The 16703-nt window shown below is 29.0% G+C and overlaps 1 protein-coding gene across 6 annotated transcripts; it reads left to right on the forward strand.

The window, feature by feature from the left end:
- The first annotated feature begins 415 nt into the window (after positions 1–415).
- On the forward strand, positions 416–16457 carry LOC123262862 (prion-like-(Q/N-rich) domain-bearing protein 25). 6 transcript variants are annotated; one of them, XM_044725342.1, is made up of 9 exons: positions 416–479; positions 4562–5163; positions 11563–11691; positions 12188–12334; positions 15042–15176; positions 15239–15499; positions 15577–15684; positions 15749–15820; positions 15890–16457. In XM_044725342.1, the coding sequence occupies exons 2-9, from the start codon at positions 5031–5033 to the stop codon at positions 15955–15957; spliced, it is 1053 nt and encodes a 350-aa protein (XP_044581277.1). In that variant the 5' UTR covers positions 416–479; positions 4562–5030; the 3' UTR covers positions 15958–16457. The 6 variants fall into 6 exon arrangements, with proteins under 6 accessions (XP_044581277.1, XP_044581276.1, XP_044581278.1 ...); XM_044725341.1 differs by having other exon boundaries at positions 429–503; XM_044725343.1 differs by lacking the exons at positions 416–479; positions 4562–5163 and adding exons at positions 9069–9182; positions 9510–10165.
- The last annotated feature ends 246 nt before the right edge of the window (positions 16458–16703 follow it).

A 16703-nucleotide genomic window follows, 5' to 3' on the forward strand; every position in this document is an offset into this window, starting at 1 on the left:
TTATTATTGCTCCACAATACCACAATTTAAGTTATATAGACTAAAATTCCAAAATACAATACTACTTTATTCTCAGCTCTCAATAAATTTATCTCGAATTGCATGATCGGATAATCGCATTAAAGAATTATATTTGTTTAAAAAAAAAATAAAAATTTAATAACTTTGGTTTCGTAACGAAGCCCCACCCGCAAATATATACTGGTGCGTATATTATGCATTACATTATATTACTTTTATTTTCTCTTTTTAGACGAGACATCCGGCACCTATACTATATACTATATACTTGTACCCGTACCTGTATGAAAGATTAGATATCATACTTTTTTCATACATACAGATATTTTTTAACATGAAACATGAGTCAAGCATTACATATATTATATATATTTAAGTCAACTTCCTATTATTCTTCTAAGTAGTGTGCGACCTGACTCTAAAGCCTAAACAATATTATTTTACTTTTTTGGATTTTTGTAAGAAAAGTTAAAATAATTTTGGTGATTTTTGTTTCATTTTCTTTAAAAATTTTAATAGTTACTAAGAAGCTGCGAAAGTTTTAATTGAAGAAATATTGAGGCATTAATATTGTGAATACAAAAAAATTATGATTTTTTTTTAAGAAAATGAAAATTTTTTTGAGAATTATTCGGATTAAGTTTTGTGTGCATCTTATTTTTGATAGAACAAAATGTTTTCATAAATATTTATTGAATTTTATAAAAATTCGATAGAATTTTACAAAATTTCATATAATTTAGAGTTTTATAAAAATCTAGACATTCACGATGTTTTATTAAATTTCAAAGAATTTTCTAAAATTTTTTAAAAGTTCATAGAATTTTGAAAAATTCTGTGAAATTTTATTAATTTAAGGAGTTAGGGGTAGACAGAGAAATGAAAAAATGAGAATTTTCAATAATTTTTTTTTACAGTAAATCATTTTATTTTATAAAAGTACACGGAGAGAAAAGAATAGAATTTATTCCTATGTAGAATGGTAACCATTACCATGTTACATAGTAACAGAAATTTTTGTGAGAACCCTGTGTAAATTTGTAAAAAAAAATCTTAGAAATTGTGATAAAAATATGAACAATCACTCATTCGATGCGGAATCAAATTCTGAAAATAATGTTGTTGTTTTTTTATTTTTTTGATGAAAATTTTAATTTTTTATTAACAAAAAACATAACTAAAATAAAAAATCTTAGTTTTTCGTAAATAACTAAATAACTATTGATGATATCAAAAATCGGAAAAAAGATCCTTAAAGAAAGAAAAATTTCTGAAAAAAATTTTTGACTCCCGGAACTCTAGCTTGAAAAACAATAATTTTTATTTAATGTTGAAAATAGGGTTCCGCGCAATTGCCGTTATATTTTAGCATCGGCGCGGCCGTGTGACAAAAATCGCGCGGAACTCTATTTTTAACATTAAATAAAAATTATTGTTTTTCAAGCTAGAGTTCCGGGAGTCGAGACTTTTTTTCAGAAATTTTTTCCTCTTTAAGGATCTTTTTTCCGATTTTTGATATCATCAATAGTTATTTAATTATTTACGAAAAACTGAGATTTTTTATTTAGGTTATGTTTTTTGTTAATAAAAAATTAAAATTTTCATCAAAAAAATAAAAAAACAACAACATTATTTTCAGAATTTAATTCCGCATCGAATGGGTGATTGTTCATATTTTTATCACAATTTCTAAGATTTTTATTAGCGAATTTACACAGGGTTCTCACAAAAATTTTCGTTACTATGTAACATGGTAATGGTTACCATTCTAACATAGGAATGCGTTCTATTCTTTTCTCTCCGTGTAAGAATATGGCATCATTACAAAATGTTTTGACTTGACTTCACGAAAATTAAAAAAAAAAAAAACAATTAATAATTTTAAAAGTTATGACTGTTTATGTTGACCCAGTTCCAACAAAAGGTCCATTATAAATCCTTGGAGATTCATATAAAATCTATTGGACAAAAAAATAGTTTTATTAATAGATAATCTAGTGCTTGATCGAAGCATTTTTTTTGGCGGCCTCAGGAAATTTTTCTCTAGATTTTCGGGAAAAAACCAACAGTTAATGTTTATAAAAAATCAAAATATAAAAAAAAAAATCCTTCGATCAGGCACTAGTTTTTTATATTTTCCAAAAGCTGTATAAATTTCATTAAAATCTACGGAGCAGTCTTCGAGTTACAGTGTTCACCAGTTCAAAAAACATAGTTTTGAGAAAAACGCATTTAAACTTTTACCCTCTCGAGAGCAACCTGCTCTCGAGCGTTCTGGAGTGCCCGTGCGCTCTTTGTTATTTATCAAATTATTTGAAAAGTATTTGTCGGATTCACTTTAAATTTTCAGAGAATATTTTTAAGATATTATGCTTGAAGAAAATGCAAAAAAAATCGATTTTTTTTAATTCTGACTACCCCTAACCCCTTAAGATTAATTTCTCAAAATTTTTTTGAATTCTATCAAATTTGATCAAATATCAGAAAATTCTACAGAATGACTTAAAACTAAGGTAAAAGACCCCATTAGTGGCACTATAAGGAAGGGGGTTAACAGAATGATTTTTTTATTATAGTTGAAGTACAAATATTGAATTTTTGTTGTACTTACTGCCTTCATTAAACTTACGTAATTGATTTTTAAAATTAAAATTTTTTCAAATTTACTATTATTTATGATTATTTAAAATCCATTATTCAGATGACCTCATTAATGACAGGGCAAATAATCCCCTGATCCAATTAGTGGCATGCTACTGACTCTATTAGTGGCGGATCTAACTCGTATGCGTAAAATTTTTCAAAAAATATATTACAAACACAACTATTATTTACAAACGCATTTATTAGAAAAAGAATTATAAAATTAACAATAATTGAATTTAAAATTATTTAAGCAAAAATATATTCTTTATCACTTTTAAAAGACTCGTATTGAGATTGTTAATAACTGCACAGTCAGACAGAATGTTTATGAACGTAAACAGATTTGCTATATAAAAAGGCTAGAACGCCTTTGATTTTAACATTGGCGGTAATTGACGTTAGAGAATTTTCATGCCTCTACTAGTGACATTTTTGTTTTTTTTTTTTTTTAAATAAAATTTATTTTAAAAAAGGTAAATAAATAATTTTGTGATTCTATAGACTTTTCAAAATCTATAATGATAATTGCAAGTATAATTATATGAGAAAAATATTAAAAAATTCGCTTTTTAAAATGTGACCAATCTTTACCGAATTATTAAGAAGTTTTAAATTTGCTTGGGGCTTCAGTTGGTTGAAAAAGAAAAATTTTTAACTTCCCGCTAAGAAAATTGAAAATTTTCAAAAATCGGGAAATTATTGTTTTTACCCCGTTTTTCGAAAATCGAGTTTTCATCAGATCTCAACGTTTTGAGGTCCTAGGAAGCTACCCTGACTATTCCCGCAATGGTGTCTGTATCTCTGTATGTGTGTGTGTGTGTGTGTGTGTGTGTGTGTGTGTTTGTGAAAGTATGTGAACCGCTTATAACTTTGATCGGCTTAACCGATTTAATCGTGGTTGGCATCATTCGAAAGGACTTGGCCAAACTTAGATTTTGAATATAATTTGGACCGATTCGGACCGATAGATTTTGAGAAATCTTAAAAAAACTGCGAAAAAAAATTTTTCAAATGTGGTTTTTTTTTAATAACGGTCAAACGGCTTGACCGATCAATTCCAAAAACTAATCAGCTCTTAACATCAAAAAACCACGTCGATCGCCACCAAGCTGGTTAAAATCGGTTGATTTCTTCGTGAGTAATCGTTGACGAAAGAAATCGAAAAAAAGTGTTTTTTTCTAATTATATCGAAATTTCCGGTCTGATCAATTTCTGTTTAAAAGCATTTCATAGGATTTGAAAGACAGCGTTGAATGCCGCCAACCGCATGAAAATCGGTTCATTCATTCAAAAGTTATTGCGGTTTGAAAATTCAAAAAATAGTGTTTTATTAACCTCCTATCAGATTTTCGAGTTCGGAGAGCTCAAAACTACACGAAAATTATATTTTTGAAAAAGATTTTCTTTGAAATCAAAATTGAACATTTCTGTGATCTAAAGGTCTTAAAGATAAGAAATAAAATAGTCATAGTAGAAATTAATTATTAAATTGATTATATAAATAGCAAAATCAATCAAAATGTCATTAAAGGGAGCTCCGTCACTAATGGGTCTTTTACCTTATACAAAATTTTATAGAATTTCATAAATCCTCAAAATTTCATAAAAAAGTGTATAAAAAACACGACAAAAACTAAAACTCTAAATTGTAGCTTAAAAATATTAAGAAATCACAAGAAACTTTTTTCATAAAAAATTAATTTCTCTACACAATTAATCGATACAAATTTTTCCGTACTTTTAACCTTGAAGCAAAATTCAACAAATTAAAACTTGATTAAAATAATCAAAATCAAAATTACTAAAAACCAATTTTCAAAACATTTCTTGAAATGATTTAGGGCGTTTAAAAAAAAAAATACTAAAGGAAGTAAAAAATTTTTTTGAAATCTAGAACCTTGGAAGGGAAGTGAAAGGTCCAGAGAACAAAAAGAACCAAAAAAGAAAGAAGCAACGTTGCATATGTGTGGATTCTGGGTTCGATTCTTGCTACACTCAAAAATTAAGATAAACACTGAAGAAGAGTCGGTGTTAGTGTTCTATTCGCTGCATCTGTGTTAGGATAACACAGGACTTCGGTGTTCGCGAAAGAGAAAGGGAACCAGATTTAAGTGAAGACGCGGAGCAAAAGACCCAAGCAGTAGGTGGTACAACACAAACCACCGGATTGGATTAAGTATATTATTTTCGTGTAGTGGTTCTGTACCTTCGCCTTCATGTCAAGTAAACTGCAGCCTCCAAGTTGCTCTTGACTGTCTGTACTTTTCAAAATAATATTTTATTCCAAAGTAATAGTTTTTATTTAAATAATAATAGTCATTTTTATTATTTTTATTACAATAAAATATTGTGGAGAGTTAATAATGGTTCGGACAATAAAGTGGTTGGATAATTTAGTTTTGGTAAATTATTTACTCACAATTGCCACCGCAGAATTTTTATGGTCCCAATCTCAATCCAATTTTGACGAGCCAAGAATTCTTCTTAGGCTAAGACGTAAGTTTTTTTTTTTTTTTTTAATTTTTAATTTGAATTTTTGAAAAAATTTCATACTTGTTAGTCGTTAATTATATAGTATAAGAGAAAGAATCAGATATTATTTATTGAGAAAAAAGAAATTTTTTTGAGTTTTGAGCAGATTCATTACTTTCCGACAAAAGTTTGCAAATTTGGGTCACCAATTTTTTTCAGTAGGTTAAAAAAAAACAATCCTGAAAATTTGACCGCTGGAGAATTTCTTAGAAAATAAATTTTTTTTTTTAAATAACTCAAATTTTTCGTCCAATATTTAAAAAAAAAAGCTGTTTTGAAATAATTATTAGCCCAGTAATTTACTAATTGGTAAATTATAACACTGAAATTAATATAATTTTTTAAGTTTACTAATTACATGCTATAGAGAATTATTTTTCAAAAACTGCATTTATAGTTTTTCACAATTTGTACTTATGTGTTAAATTTTTTTTTGTTAAAATTTATTTATTAAAATTGTAAAGATCTTGTAATTTTATTAAAATTTTGCCAATTTTTAATTTTTAATTTTTATAAACGCTTTAAAATCAAAACTGATGGAAGGATTTATTAATATTTAACATAAACTTTTGTTAATTGTTAGTGAATTATTTTTTAACATTAGATGATTTAATAAATATTTATTAACAGTTAATAAGTTTGAAATTTTGAGACATTTACAAATTTTTTCAAATAAAAATCTTCAATATTTTTGTAAATATTGGGATTCCCCCAGTGATAAAAAAAGTTGCTCCACTGCTAGGAATAAATAAATAAAGTTAATTAAACCAGAAGATATTCGTTATGCAATGACCCAGAATAGAAATGAAAATTAAAATTTGAAAAAATTACGGAGTTTCGAAAGAAAAGTCTGAATTTTGTTGAAAAAGTGTCACGATTTTTGGTATGACAGAATTTTATTCTAATTAAAACTCTTAAGGGTTACTTTAAATAAAATAAAAAAAATAAGAATTAAAATTTCAAAATGAAATAAAAATATGAGTGACAGCTCATTCGATGCGAAAAAAAATTTTTTTCTTCTAAGAGCTCTAAAAATATTAAAAAATTATAGTTTTACGTCAACTTTCCGCGAATAGAGTGAAAGAAAATTTTTTTTTGTTTTTAAAAAATATTAGAATTTAATATGCGCGCGCAAGCGCCCGCCAGAATATAGAGTTTGCATATATTTTCATGTTTATGATATATTTGACCAATCACATTACGAATAAATTGACTTTCACATACATCCATCTAAATTTTATTTTAAGACTAGATTAAATGTGCACAGAAAAAAAAACTTCTTGCACCAAGAAAATTTTAAAGAAGACAAAAGTTATCTTGGATCAAGAAAATTTTCTTGAGCCAAGAAAATTTTCTCCAGTCAAGAATTTTTTTCTTTAGTATGTGGGCGCAAGCGCACGTCTGTATGTTAGTATGGAATCTCATTACGAATAAATTGGTTTCACATAAATTTCATCTCTATTTTATTATGGGCTTAGAATTTAACATACGCGCACAGGTGCGCACCTGAATATAGAGTTTGCATATATTTTTATGCTTATGATATATTTGACCAATCATATCACGAATAAATTGGCTTCACAACTGGTAATGTGAGTAGCTAAGTGTTCAAAGGCACATGGCCTATCGAGCACGAACTAACTCACCGGCCAGGCGTGGGTTCGAATCCCAAGCTGGTCTTAGAAGCCGCGTAGGTTAAGATTCTCACAACCCAAAAAAGACCCCAACGTACCACTCCCAACAGTTAAAGCCAGTGTTATGACCACAGCAGTTAAAACCGACTCTAAATAAAAATTAATTAATTAAAAAAAAAATTCGGTTCACATATATTTCATTTCAATTTTATTTTAAAATTTCTAAAATAATTTTTAACTTCATCGTAAAGAATTTTTTTTATTTTTACAAAGATTTTTTTTTTTTGAATTTTTAACTTCCCGCTAAGGAAATTGAAAATTTTCAAAAATCGGGAAGTTATTGGTTTTACCCCGTTTTTCGAAAATTGAGTTTTCATCAGATCTCGACGTTTAGAGATCCTACACTGAAAGAAAATTTATGTTGACTCAAGAGATATTTTCTTGATCCAAGAATTTATTTTGGAAGACAAATGATTATTTTGCTTTAAGAATTTCTTGTCTTGATTTAGATTTTTTTGGCTTAAGAGCTATATTATCTCCAATCGATACATTTAAGTTTTTCAATCAAAATAACATTATCGTTTAAAAAACTTAAAATAATTCATCAAAGTATATTTCAAAAACTAAATAGTCTTTAATTGTTGTACCAAAAAAAACTTGTTTCTTGGAAATAAGTAAATTAATTAATGACTCAAAAAAAAGCCATTCTTAACACAAGTCGGTAACATCTTGAATCAATGTTATCGCCTATCTTGAACCAAGAGACAAAAATTCTTGAAAGAAATGTATCTATATCTAGTTTCAAGAGTTCAAGTTTAAAAGAAAAAAAGTTTCTTGAATCAAGATTGTTTTTCTATCAGTGTAGGAAACTTCCCTGACTATTCCCGCGAGGGTGTCACTATGTCTGTGTGTGTGTGTGTGTGTGTGTGTGTGTGTGTGTGTGTGTGTGTGTGTGTGTGTGTGTGTGTGTGTGTGTAAAAGTAAGTAAGTAAGTAAGTAAGTAAGTAAGTAAGTAAGTAAGTAAGTATGTAAACTTCTTATAACTTTTGAACGGTTAAACCGATTTCATCGCGGTTGGTGCTATTCGAAAGGGCTTGGCCAAACTTAGATTTCGAATACAATTTGGACTGATTCGGACCGATGGATTTCGTAAAATCTAAAAAAACTGTAAAAAAAAATTTTTTTAAAAGTGGTTTTTTTGGAATAACTTTTAAACGGCTTTATCAATCAACTCCAAAAACTAATCAGCTCTTAACATAAAAAACCACGTTGATTGCCGCTTATCCGGTCAAAATCGGTTGATTCATTCGAGAGATATCGTGCAGGAAAGAAAACCCAAAAAAGTGTTTTTTCGGAATTACTCCGAAATTTATAGTTTGACCAATTGAAACTTAGAAATTTTTTATAAGGCTTAAAAAACTGCGTAGAATGCCGCCAACCGCGTAAAAATCGGTTCATTCATTCAAAAGTTATTGCGGTTTGAAAATTCAAAAAATAGTGTTCTATGAAACTTTTATCAGACTTTTGAGCTCAAAGAGCTCAAAATCATAGAAAAAGTATCTTTTTGAGCTTGGAGAGCTTAAAACAACACACAGATTGTATTTTTGAGCTCGAAGAGCTCAAAAACTTCGTAGGTACAATTTTAAGCGCCCAGGTATTAACGGAATTAGCGGGAAGTTGCAGGGATGGCCTTTAGGGTCAACCGTTTTCCTAACTTTTTTTTTTTAAGAAACTTAAAAGAAATATTTTTCCTGTTCAATTGAAGGTATACTGGCCTTAAAAAATGATTCAAAACATAAGCTCTGCGAATATAAACTAAAATGCAATCAGTAATTCAAATCCTTTCACTCCTCTTTTTTTTCAAAGTTTTTAAAATCAGTATTTTTACTCTTGAAGAATCAACATAATCTGTCAAAAAAAAATTATTTAAAAATGTAAATGTTACATCACCATTTACGTAATTTTCAAAGGTAATTATTTTCCATGCTATTGTAGTGAGAATCTATAACAAAAAATGAATTATAAAATAATCCGTTAACCCTTTACCTTTACCTTTGGCGCGTTTATGTGTATTAACTTCGGCTCTGGCTTTTATTGCGCCCAGTACCTATGTATGAACTTTCATTGTATCCTCACAATGTAGAGTATAATATTGCTGTATATATAAGTACACTTACACACCCACTCGCTCCGTAATAGTGTTAAGGAAGAGTGAACAGAATTATATTACAGAGTCGAGCAGAAAGGGATCAGTATAAAACAAACTTTATTTCGGGCAACTTCTATTCGCGCTCCTAGATATTTTTTTCCTTCCTTTAATCTTATTGATAAGTTATCAAATTATCTAGTGTAAATATTTTTATATTTATTTTAAAATCTTTTCATATTTAAATTTCGTCCACACTTGAATTAATATTGCGACAGAATTACGGATTTAATTTTTTTTATATTTAAAATTATTTTTTTTTCAATTAAAAAAAAAAAATTTCAAAATTTCACAAAAAATATTTTATTACAAAAAATCAAAATTTAGGAAAAAAAAAATTTTTTTTTTTAAATTAAATTTTTTAATTTTTACTCAAGTTAAAAAAAAAAAATTTGAAAAAAAAAAAATTTTTACTTTTTTAAAAATATTAAAAAAAAAATAAGTAAATAAAATTGATGACATCTGTTTAGACACGTGTGTAATACTCGCAGATTCAACAATAGACTAAATGATTACGTAATGCATACAATATAAATAATAGTGTGGCACAATACAAAAGTAGAGGCGGGACTGAAAAAAAAAATAAAAAAATAAAATAAAATACAACGCAGTGGCTTTATTTGATTTGCGTCATCGATGGGACACATAACAACAGTGGGCCTTGAATTAAAGAGAGCAATCTTATAACACCCGAGTGCTAATGATAAAATAATTAAATTAATGATAAAATAATTTAGTTAATTTAATAACGGAGAAAAGATAATTGAGATTAATTATTAATTAATTAGTGGCAAGTCATAAGATTTGGATTCCGATGAGCAAGTGGCGTGAGACCGGGCTTAGAAGAAAGAACGATTGAGTAGATTATGATTATGATTATGGTGATCGAGGATTTAGGATCGAGAGTGAGGAATTGAGGAAGATCGGTGATCGGTGATGGTCGTGGGTATAAAGGTGTCATGAATAAGAGAAGAAAAAGAAGAGAAACGGCAAGATCTTCTCATGAAGAATACAAGTGTTATCGCGTTTCTTATTCTTTTGTACACCGTCACGGTTTTATGCATCACGGTTTCCGTTGCATTTAGACATCATGTTTTACCTTGTGATGATCGCAGATCTCATACACGTATGTTTTATTTATTATTCTGTTTCATTGCGAAAAAATCATTATTTTTACTTTTTTTACCATTTCGAAAAATTTTTTCAGTTAAACTTATGACATTAAAGTAAGCAGTCACTAGAGAATTTTTTAATTTTTTTTAACAAAAAAAAATTTTCCAAAAAATTATTAAAAAAAAATAATGCATTTTTAATTTTTTTACATTTTTACATGTCAATTTTTCGAAATTTTTTTTGCCATAATTTATTTGTTAAAAAAAATTCTAAAAAATTATTAAATATCTGCTAAATTTATCATCATGTTAAACTTTTATTACATTAGATCCGTCTCTTTTTTAATATTATGATCAATTTTTATTATTAAGATTCATTTTTGTGACAAATTTTTTTATTAAGAAAAAATCTTTTTTATCGTTAAATCTAATTTTTTTTGTTAATTTTTTTTCTTTTTTCTAATTTATTTTAAAAATAACTCGTTAATTTATTTAAAAATGACTCGTTTAATTTTTTGGGCTAAGCAGAATAATACACTTAAATATTGAAAAAATTCATTAGTGTACGCCGGGCTCGAACCCGGTCTAATGCTTTGGTAAGCAAGGGCCTGGTCCAATAGGCTGGTTCGCGTTCTGCACCAGACTCAGTCGTGTGCGGGTTACTTTGCACGGATTCTGGTGCATCACCCGACTGAGTCTGGTGCAGAACACGACTGAGTCGTGTGTGCACACGACTCACTCTGGTGCGCACACGACTCAGTCTGGTGTAAACTAATTTTTCTTCCATTTTTTCTTGCACACGACTGAGTCTGGTGCAGAACACGAACCAGTCGGGTTTTAATCTTTCCGTGTATTTTTACTCATTAAAAAGTTCAAAATTCTTTCTCCGATATTTTTTCATTAAATTCGCTTTTTTGTTATTTTCACCGATTTGAAAATTGAATTAAAAATCAACGAAAATTATTTTTATTCAATTTCTTTAAATTTCTCGATAGAATTTTCCATTAAATCCCCATTTTTTTTTATAAAAATTTAAATTAGAATCAATTTTCTTCTATTAGAACTTCAATATTTTACTCCATTTTTTTAATATCGACTTTTTCTTTCAAATTTAACTTAAATATAGAAAAAAAATTTTTCCCATTAAATTTGAATTTTTTTTCGATTATCATTTTTATAATTAATTAATTATTAATATTAATTAATTACCGTCTTTAATTGAAATTTAAATTGAACTAAAATAAAAATTTAATTAGTATAATTTTTTTTTAATTACTTTATTGAATCCAAAGTCTGACAATAACTCCAATTATCCAAATAAAATTCTACACAATAAAATATTTTCCCAAAACAAAACTATAAAATTTCTGAAGCGTAAATTATTTTTTAATTACCCCAATTATATTTACAGAAACAATGAAATCATGTACCTACGACACGGACTGCATTGAGAACGCATATTGTTTCAATCGTGAAACATGTCACTGTAAAAACGGTCACGTCATCAATCGTAACCACACTCACATGCAATGCCTGGAGAGTAAGTACCTCATCTCTAAAACCTACTAAAAACATCAAAAATCGTAAAATTTTAAACTTCCGCTCCCGACAATGGATTACAACATTTACAATCTGGGAATGAGTATAATCCCGAAGAATGAATGAGTAGCATTTAAAATAAAAATAACATACAGGGGATCCACTATCTCACGGTTTTCTGTCTCCCCTACGTTTTCTCCACTACTTCAAGCGTATCCAGATCCAGACAATCTCAAGTCCACCATATAATATAATGTACGATACATAACATATATTATATACATATACATATATAAAGTATGAACTAAAACGTGCTCGTCGAGCCGTCAAACTAAACTGTCTCTTTCCTCCTTACCTTTTTCTTTTCTTGCTGAATAAGGGTATTGACTCTTTGTCCGTCTTTACTCGGCAATGACTCGAAAAAAAAACAACATTACGATAAATTACCAAATAACACACAATTATCTTTGTCATGTTCTGATTAACTTTCATTTCAGTCGCATCAAACCTGGGAGACGCGTGCGAGGAGAACATACAGTGTGAAATGACATTTACGAGCCAGGCCGAGTGTCGAAACAATGTTTGTACCTGCGTCGATGGGTCACACTATGAAGAGGAGCAGAGACGCTGCTACGAATCTGTTGGTAAGAAAAAAAAATTTTTCGATACGTTTTTCTAAAAGAGGAAAAAATTGTAGAAAAAAAAATTTTTTGGGTCATTTTACCCCCCCCCCCCCTATGGTTATAGTTACTCCCCCCACCGACCCTCACGGTTTTTAAAATCCCGCAAGAATTCGGTATTTATACGATTTAAATGTTGTATGTTTACCGTAATACTTCAGTTATTTTAGCCAGTTTTTTTTGCCGAATTATTACGAAAAAAATTCAGAATATTTACGGGAATACAATAGGAAAATTACGGTATATAAACAGCATTAAAATCGTAAATGTACCCCATATTTACTGTATATTTGCGGCACTACCCTAGTAGAAATGATCAATTTTTCACTCGATTAAATCTGGTATCTGGCTAGCGATCATATCTAGTAGCTGGCCAGCAATTAAATCCAGTAACTGACTAGCGAAACTAGGTAAAAACTAGAAATCGCGCCACATACAACTAAATCGTAAACATTGTTCACACAGATGTTCTACTTATATTAGTGTGTGTATGTTTATTTTTTCACATTAACCTGTAAGTTGAGTTATCTTTCGTAAATATTAAGAAACGGTATAAATAATTAAAAAATTTGTGTATTTCAATATAAAAATAATCTGTTATATATTTAAAAAAATGAATGAAATAAAAAAAATTGACATAATAATCGAATTACGGTTATGGGCAATCAAAACAAATACTCCAGACTGTCATCTAGATGAATTATTAAAAATTTCATAATTATTCCGTTTATTAATTATTATTATTATTATTACTATAATTTTGAATAAGAACAAACTTATCCACATTTAATTTTAAATAATCTCAATTCCTACACGTGTCACCATGTTTTATTTGATGTCTAGTAAAACTGGCCAGTAACTAGACAGTTACTGGATATTATACTAGCCAGTTCCTAGCTTAAGTCTAGTTAAACTAGCCAGTTACTGGCCAGATACTTGATTACATTTCTACTAGGGTATTGCAGCAAAAAACCGGAAAAGAAGGTCCCTACTTTCTATTACCGGTAAAAGACCAAAATTATGCTGCTTTATTACTATTATTGAACAGCTTAAAATTTTTAACTTCCCGCTAAGAAAATTGAAAATTTTCACAAATTGGTTTTACCATGTTTTTCAAAAATCGAGTTTTCATCAGATTTCGACGTTTTGAGGTCCTAGGAAGCTTCCCTGACTATTCCCGCGAGGGTGTCACTATGTCTGTATGTATGTATGTATGTGTGTGTGCGCGCGCGCGCGCGTGTGTGTGTGTGTGTGTGTGTGTGTGTGGAAGTATGTAAACCTCTTATAACTTTTGAACGGTTAAACCGATTTCATCGTGGTTGGTGCCATTCGGAAGGGCTTGGCCAAACTTAGATTTTGAATACAATTTGAACTGATTCGGACCGATGGATTTCGTAAAATCTAAAAAAAACTGTAAAAAAAATTTTTTTCAAGTGGTTTTTTTGGAATAACTTTTAAACGGCTTTATCAATCAATTCCAAAAACTAATCAGCTCTTAACATAAAAAAACCACGTCGATTGCCGCTAATCCGGTCAAAATCGGTTGATTCGTTCGAGAGATATCGTGCAGGAAAGAAAACCCAAAAAGGTGTTTTTCCGGAATTACTCCGAAATTTTTAGTTTGACAAATTGAAACTTAGAAATTCTTTATTAGAGGCTTTGAAAACTGCGTAGAATGCCGCCAACCGCCTACAAATCGGTTCATTTATTCAAAAGTTATTACGGTTTGAAAATTCCAAAAATAGTATTCTATGAAACTTTTATCAGACTTTTGAGCTCAAAAGCATAGAAAAGGTATCTTTTTGAGCTTGGAGAGCTCAAAACAACACATAGATTGTATTTTTGAGCTCGAAGAGCTCAAAAACTTCGTAGGTGCAATTTTAAGCGCCCAGGTATTAACGGAATTAGCGGGAAGTTGCAGGGATGGCCTTTAGGGTCAATCGTTTTCCTAATTTTTTTTTATTATATTATAAATTATCATGAATAATTTTTAAGAGGTTAATAAATTAATTTCTCTATTATTATTATCATTATAATTTTTTTTAGTCCAGACTGGGATTCGAACCCGGATCATTTAGTTACGCGCCAAAGGCTCTACCAGTTGAGCTATCTGAGACATTATTCGTAACTATTTATTCAGTCACCTAATAAGACCCACCGAATAATAAACACCACCGTCTATCTTACGGTAGAAAGCGTTATATTTTCAATTATATCAGTATAAACGCGGCAAAATTGCAGTATATATTCGGTATTTTTATCGTAGAAATACGATTCTATTATTGTAAAATTATAGTAATATTATAGTTAATGCATAGATTTTTTACGGTAAAAGTTCTAGAGTTTTACGGTAATTTTATCGTATTATTCCTGAACTTTGCAGTAAAAGTACGGTAAAAATGCTGTATAACTATAGTAAGAAAACTGGCCAAAATAACCACAGACATACCGTATTATTTTAGAATTATAACGGTAAATTTATGGTAAACGCATTAGTACCGAAAATTTACGGTTTTTCAAAAATCGCGAGGGGAGCGCTAGCTCCTCCTACTGTGCGTCGTTGCTAGCGCAACTACCTCCCACTCCGCGCTGTTACTACGCTGTCCCCCCACCGCGCTACGGTAACCATAGCAACCATATAACAAAAAACTGAGATTTTTTTCCGTTTTAGGAATCGGAAAAATGTGCAAGACAAGTTACAATTGTTACGTAGAGGGCTCAGAGACATTTTGCTTCAATGGATATTGCATTTGTCCTTTATTACACCATCCGAGTAGCGACGAAACAAAATGTCTGAAAAGTACTGGTAAGTTTTGAAAATTTATTATTTTTTTTAATACTATTTAAGTAACTAAATTTTTTTTCTAGCCTTGGGAGAAATGTGTTCGATCGATGAAGAATGCATAGCAGAAAATTCACGGTGTATCGGATTATGCAGTTGCAAAATTGACTACGTTTTGTCTAAAGATAAAAAAAGATGTCTGAAAGCGGCTAATGTTATTGGAGATCCTTGCGAGGAGGATTTTCAATGTTCCGCTTTTTTGAAGAATACAAAATGCAATGAAGAAAATGTCTGCGCTTGCGTACTTGATTTTAAGCCACGTGAATCTATTTGTCTGAGAAAAATTAGTGAGGATTTAATTGAATTTTATGGAAATAAGTTTTTAAAGAAGAATATTATAAAAAAAATTTTCTCTGTTTTTCAGATCCAGCAATGATCGGTAAAGCGTGTTTCAGCAGATCACAATGTGTTCATCCACCAGCGGATTCTGATCTTAAAGACACAGAGGTCGCTAATGTCGATTGTATTGCAGGTTAGTAAAATTGTTTTCTAACCTCAAAAATTTTAATTTTTTTCAAAACAAAAAATTTTTTCAGGACTTTGTTCATGCGCACAAGATTACACTTTGACAGAAGACAAAACTGACTGTATCAGATTTAGCGAAAATGGTAAGAGTTTTCTTCATATAAAAAAAAAAAAAAATTAAATTAAAACTAAAAAAAAAATTTTTTTTCTAGGAACGGGAAAAATAAAAACTCATTCATTATTAATTTTGATCACCATAAAAATACTACAAATACTTTAACCTATATCTACAAATTTCAACTTATTAACTAATTAACAAACTAGAGGCTCTATTTATTTATTTAAATTTACTTAGACACTTAAGTACCTGTTTTAACTAAAAAAAAAATTAATTTACTGAAAAATACCAAAGTATTTTAAAAAATAACATTTTATGTTTACTATAAAAATAAAAATTAGATATTTACAATGATTGCACTTGCTGATGATTGATTTGTTTATTTTAAAAGTTCGTTCAAAAGTTCACATGAACTATTGACCTATCGATTGTTGTTGGATGAAAGGTTGCGTGACTAAGTCTAATTTAGGTCTCGAATTTTTTGTCGGTTCTCGATCCCGTTTGTTTGAGGATGAGTATATATATTGTATAACATATATTGTGAGTCAGCACGAAATACTATAGCCCTATTATGTTTCTTTGATACTTCATTTTCGTCAACTTTTTTTTGTCAATTAACGAACGATCAATAAATTATCAAGTTTTTGTGTCTATTTTTTTAATTTAGTTTTTTTTTTTTTTTTTTTTCAATTTTTTTATACTTCTTAAGAAAAATGTATAATTATAAAAATTTAATTTAATTACTTAAAATTTATAGATGATTATACTTAATTACTTCAAAATGAACGAATAATTAAATATAATTTTTTTTGGGATTGTTGTACATATAATTGTGTATGAATTACACATAATTATACACAGTTTTTACATGTATATATTTTTACATATAGTTATATATAATAACATAC

The sequence above is a fragment of the Cotesia glomerata genome, linkage group LG4, assembly GCF_020080835.1.
Source record: "Cotesia glomerata isolate CgM1 linkage group LG4, MPM_Cglom_v2.3, whole genome shotgun sequence".
Taxonomy (NCBI): Eukaryota; Metazoa; Arthropoda; class Insecta; order Hymenoptera; family Braconidae; genus Cotesia; species Cotesia glomerata.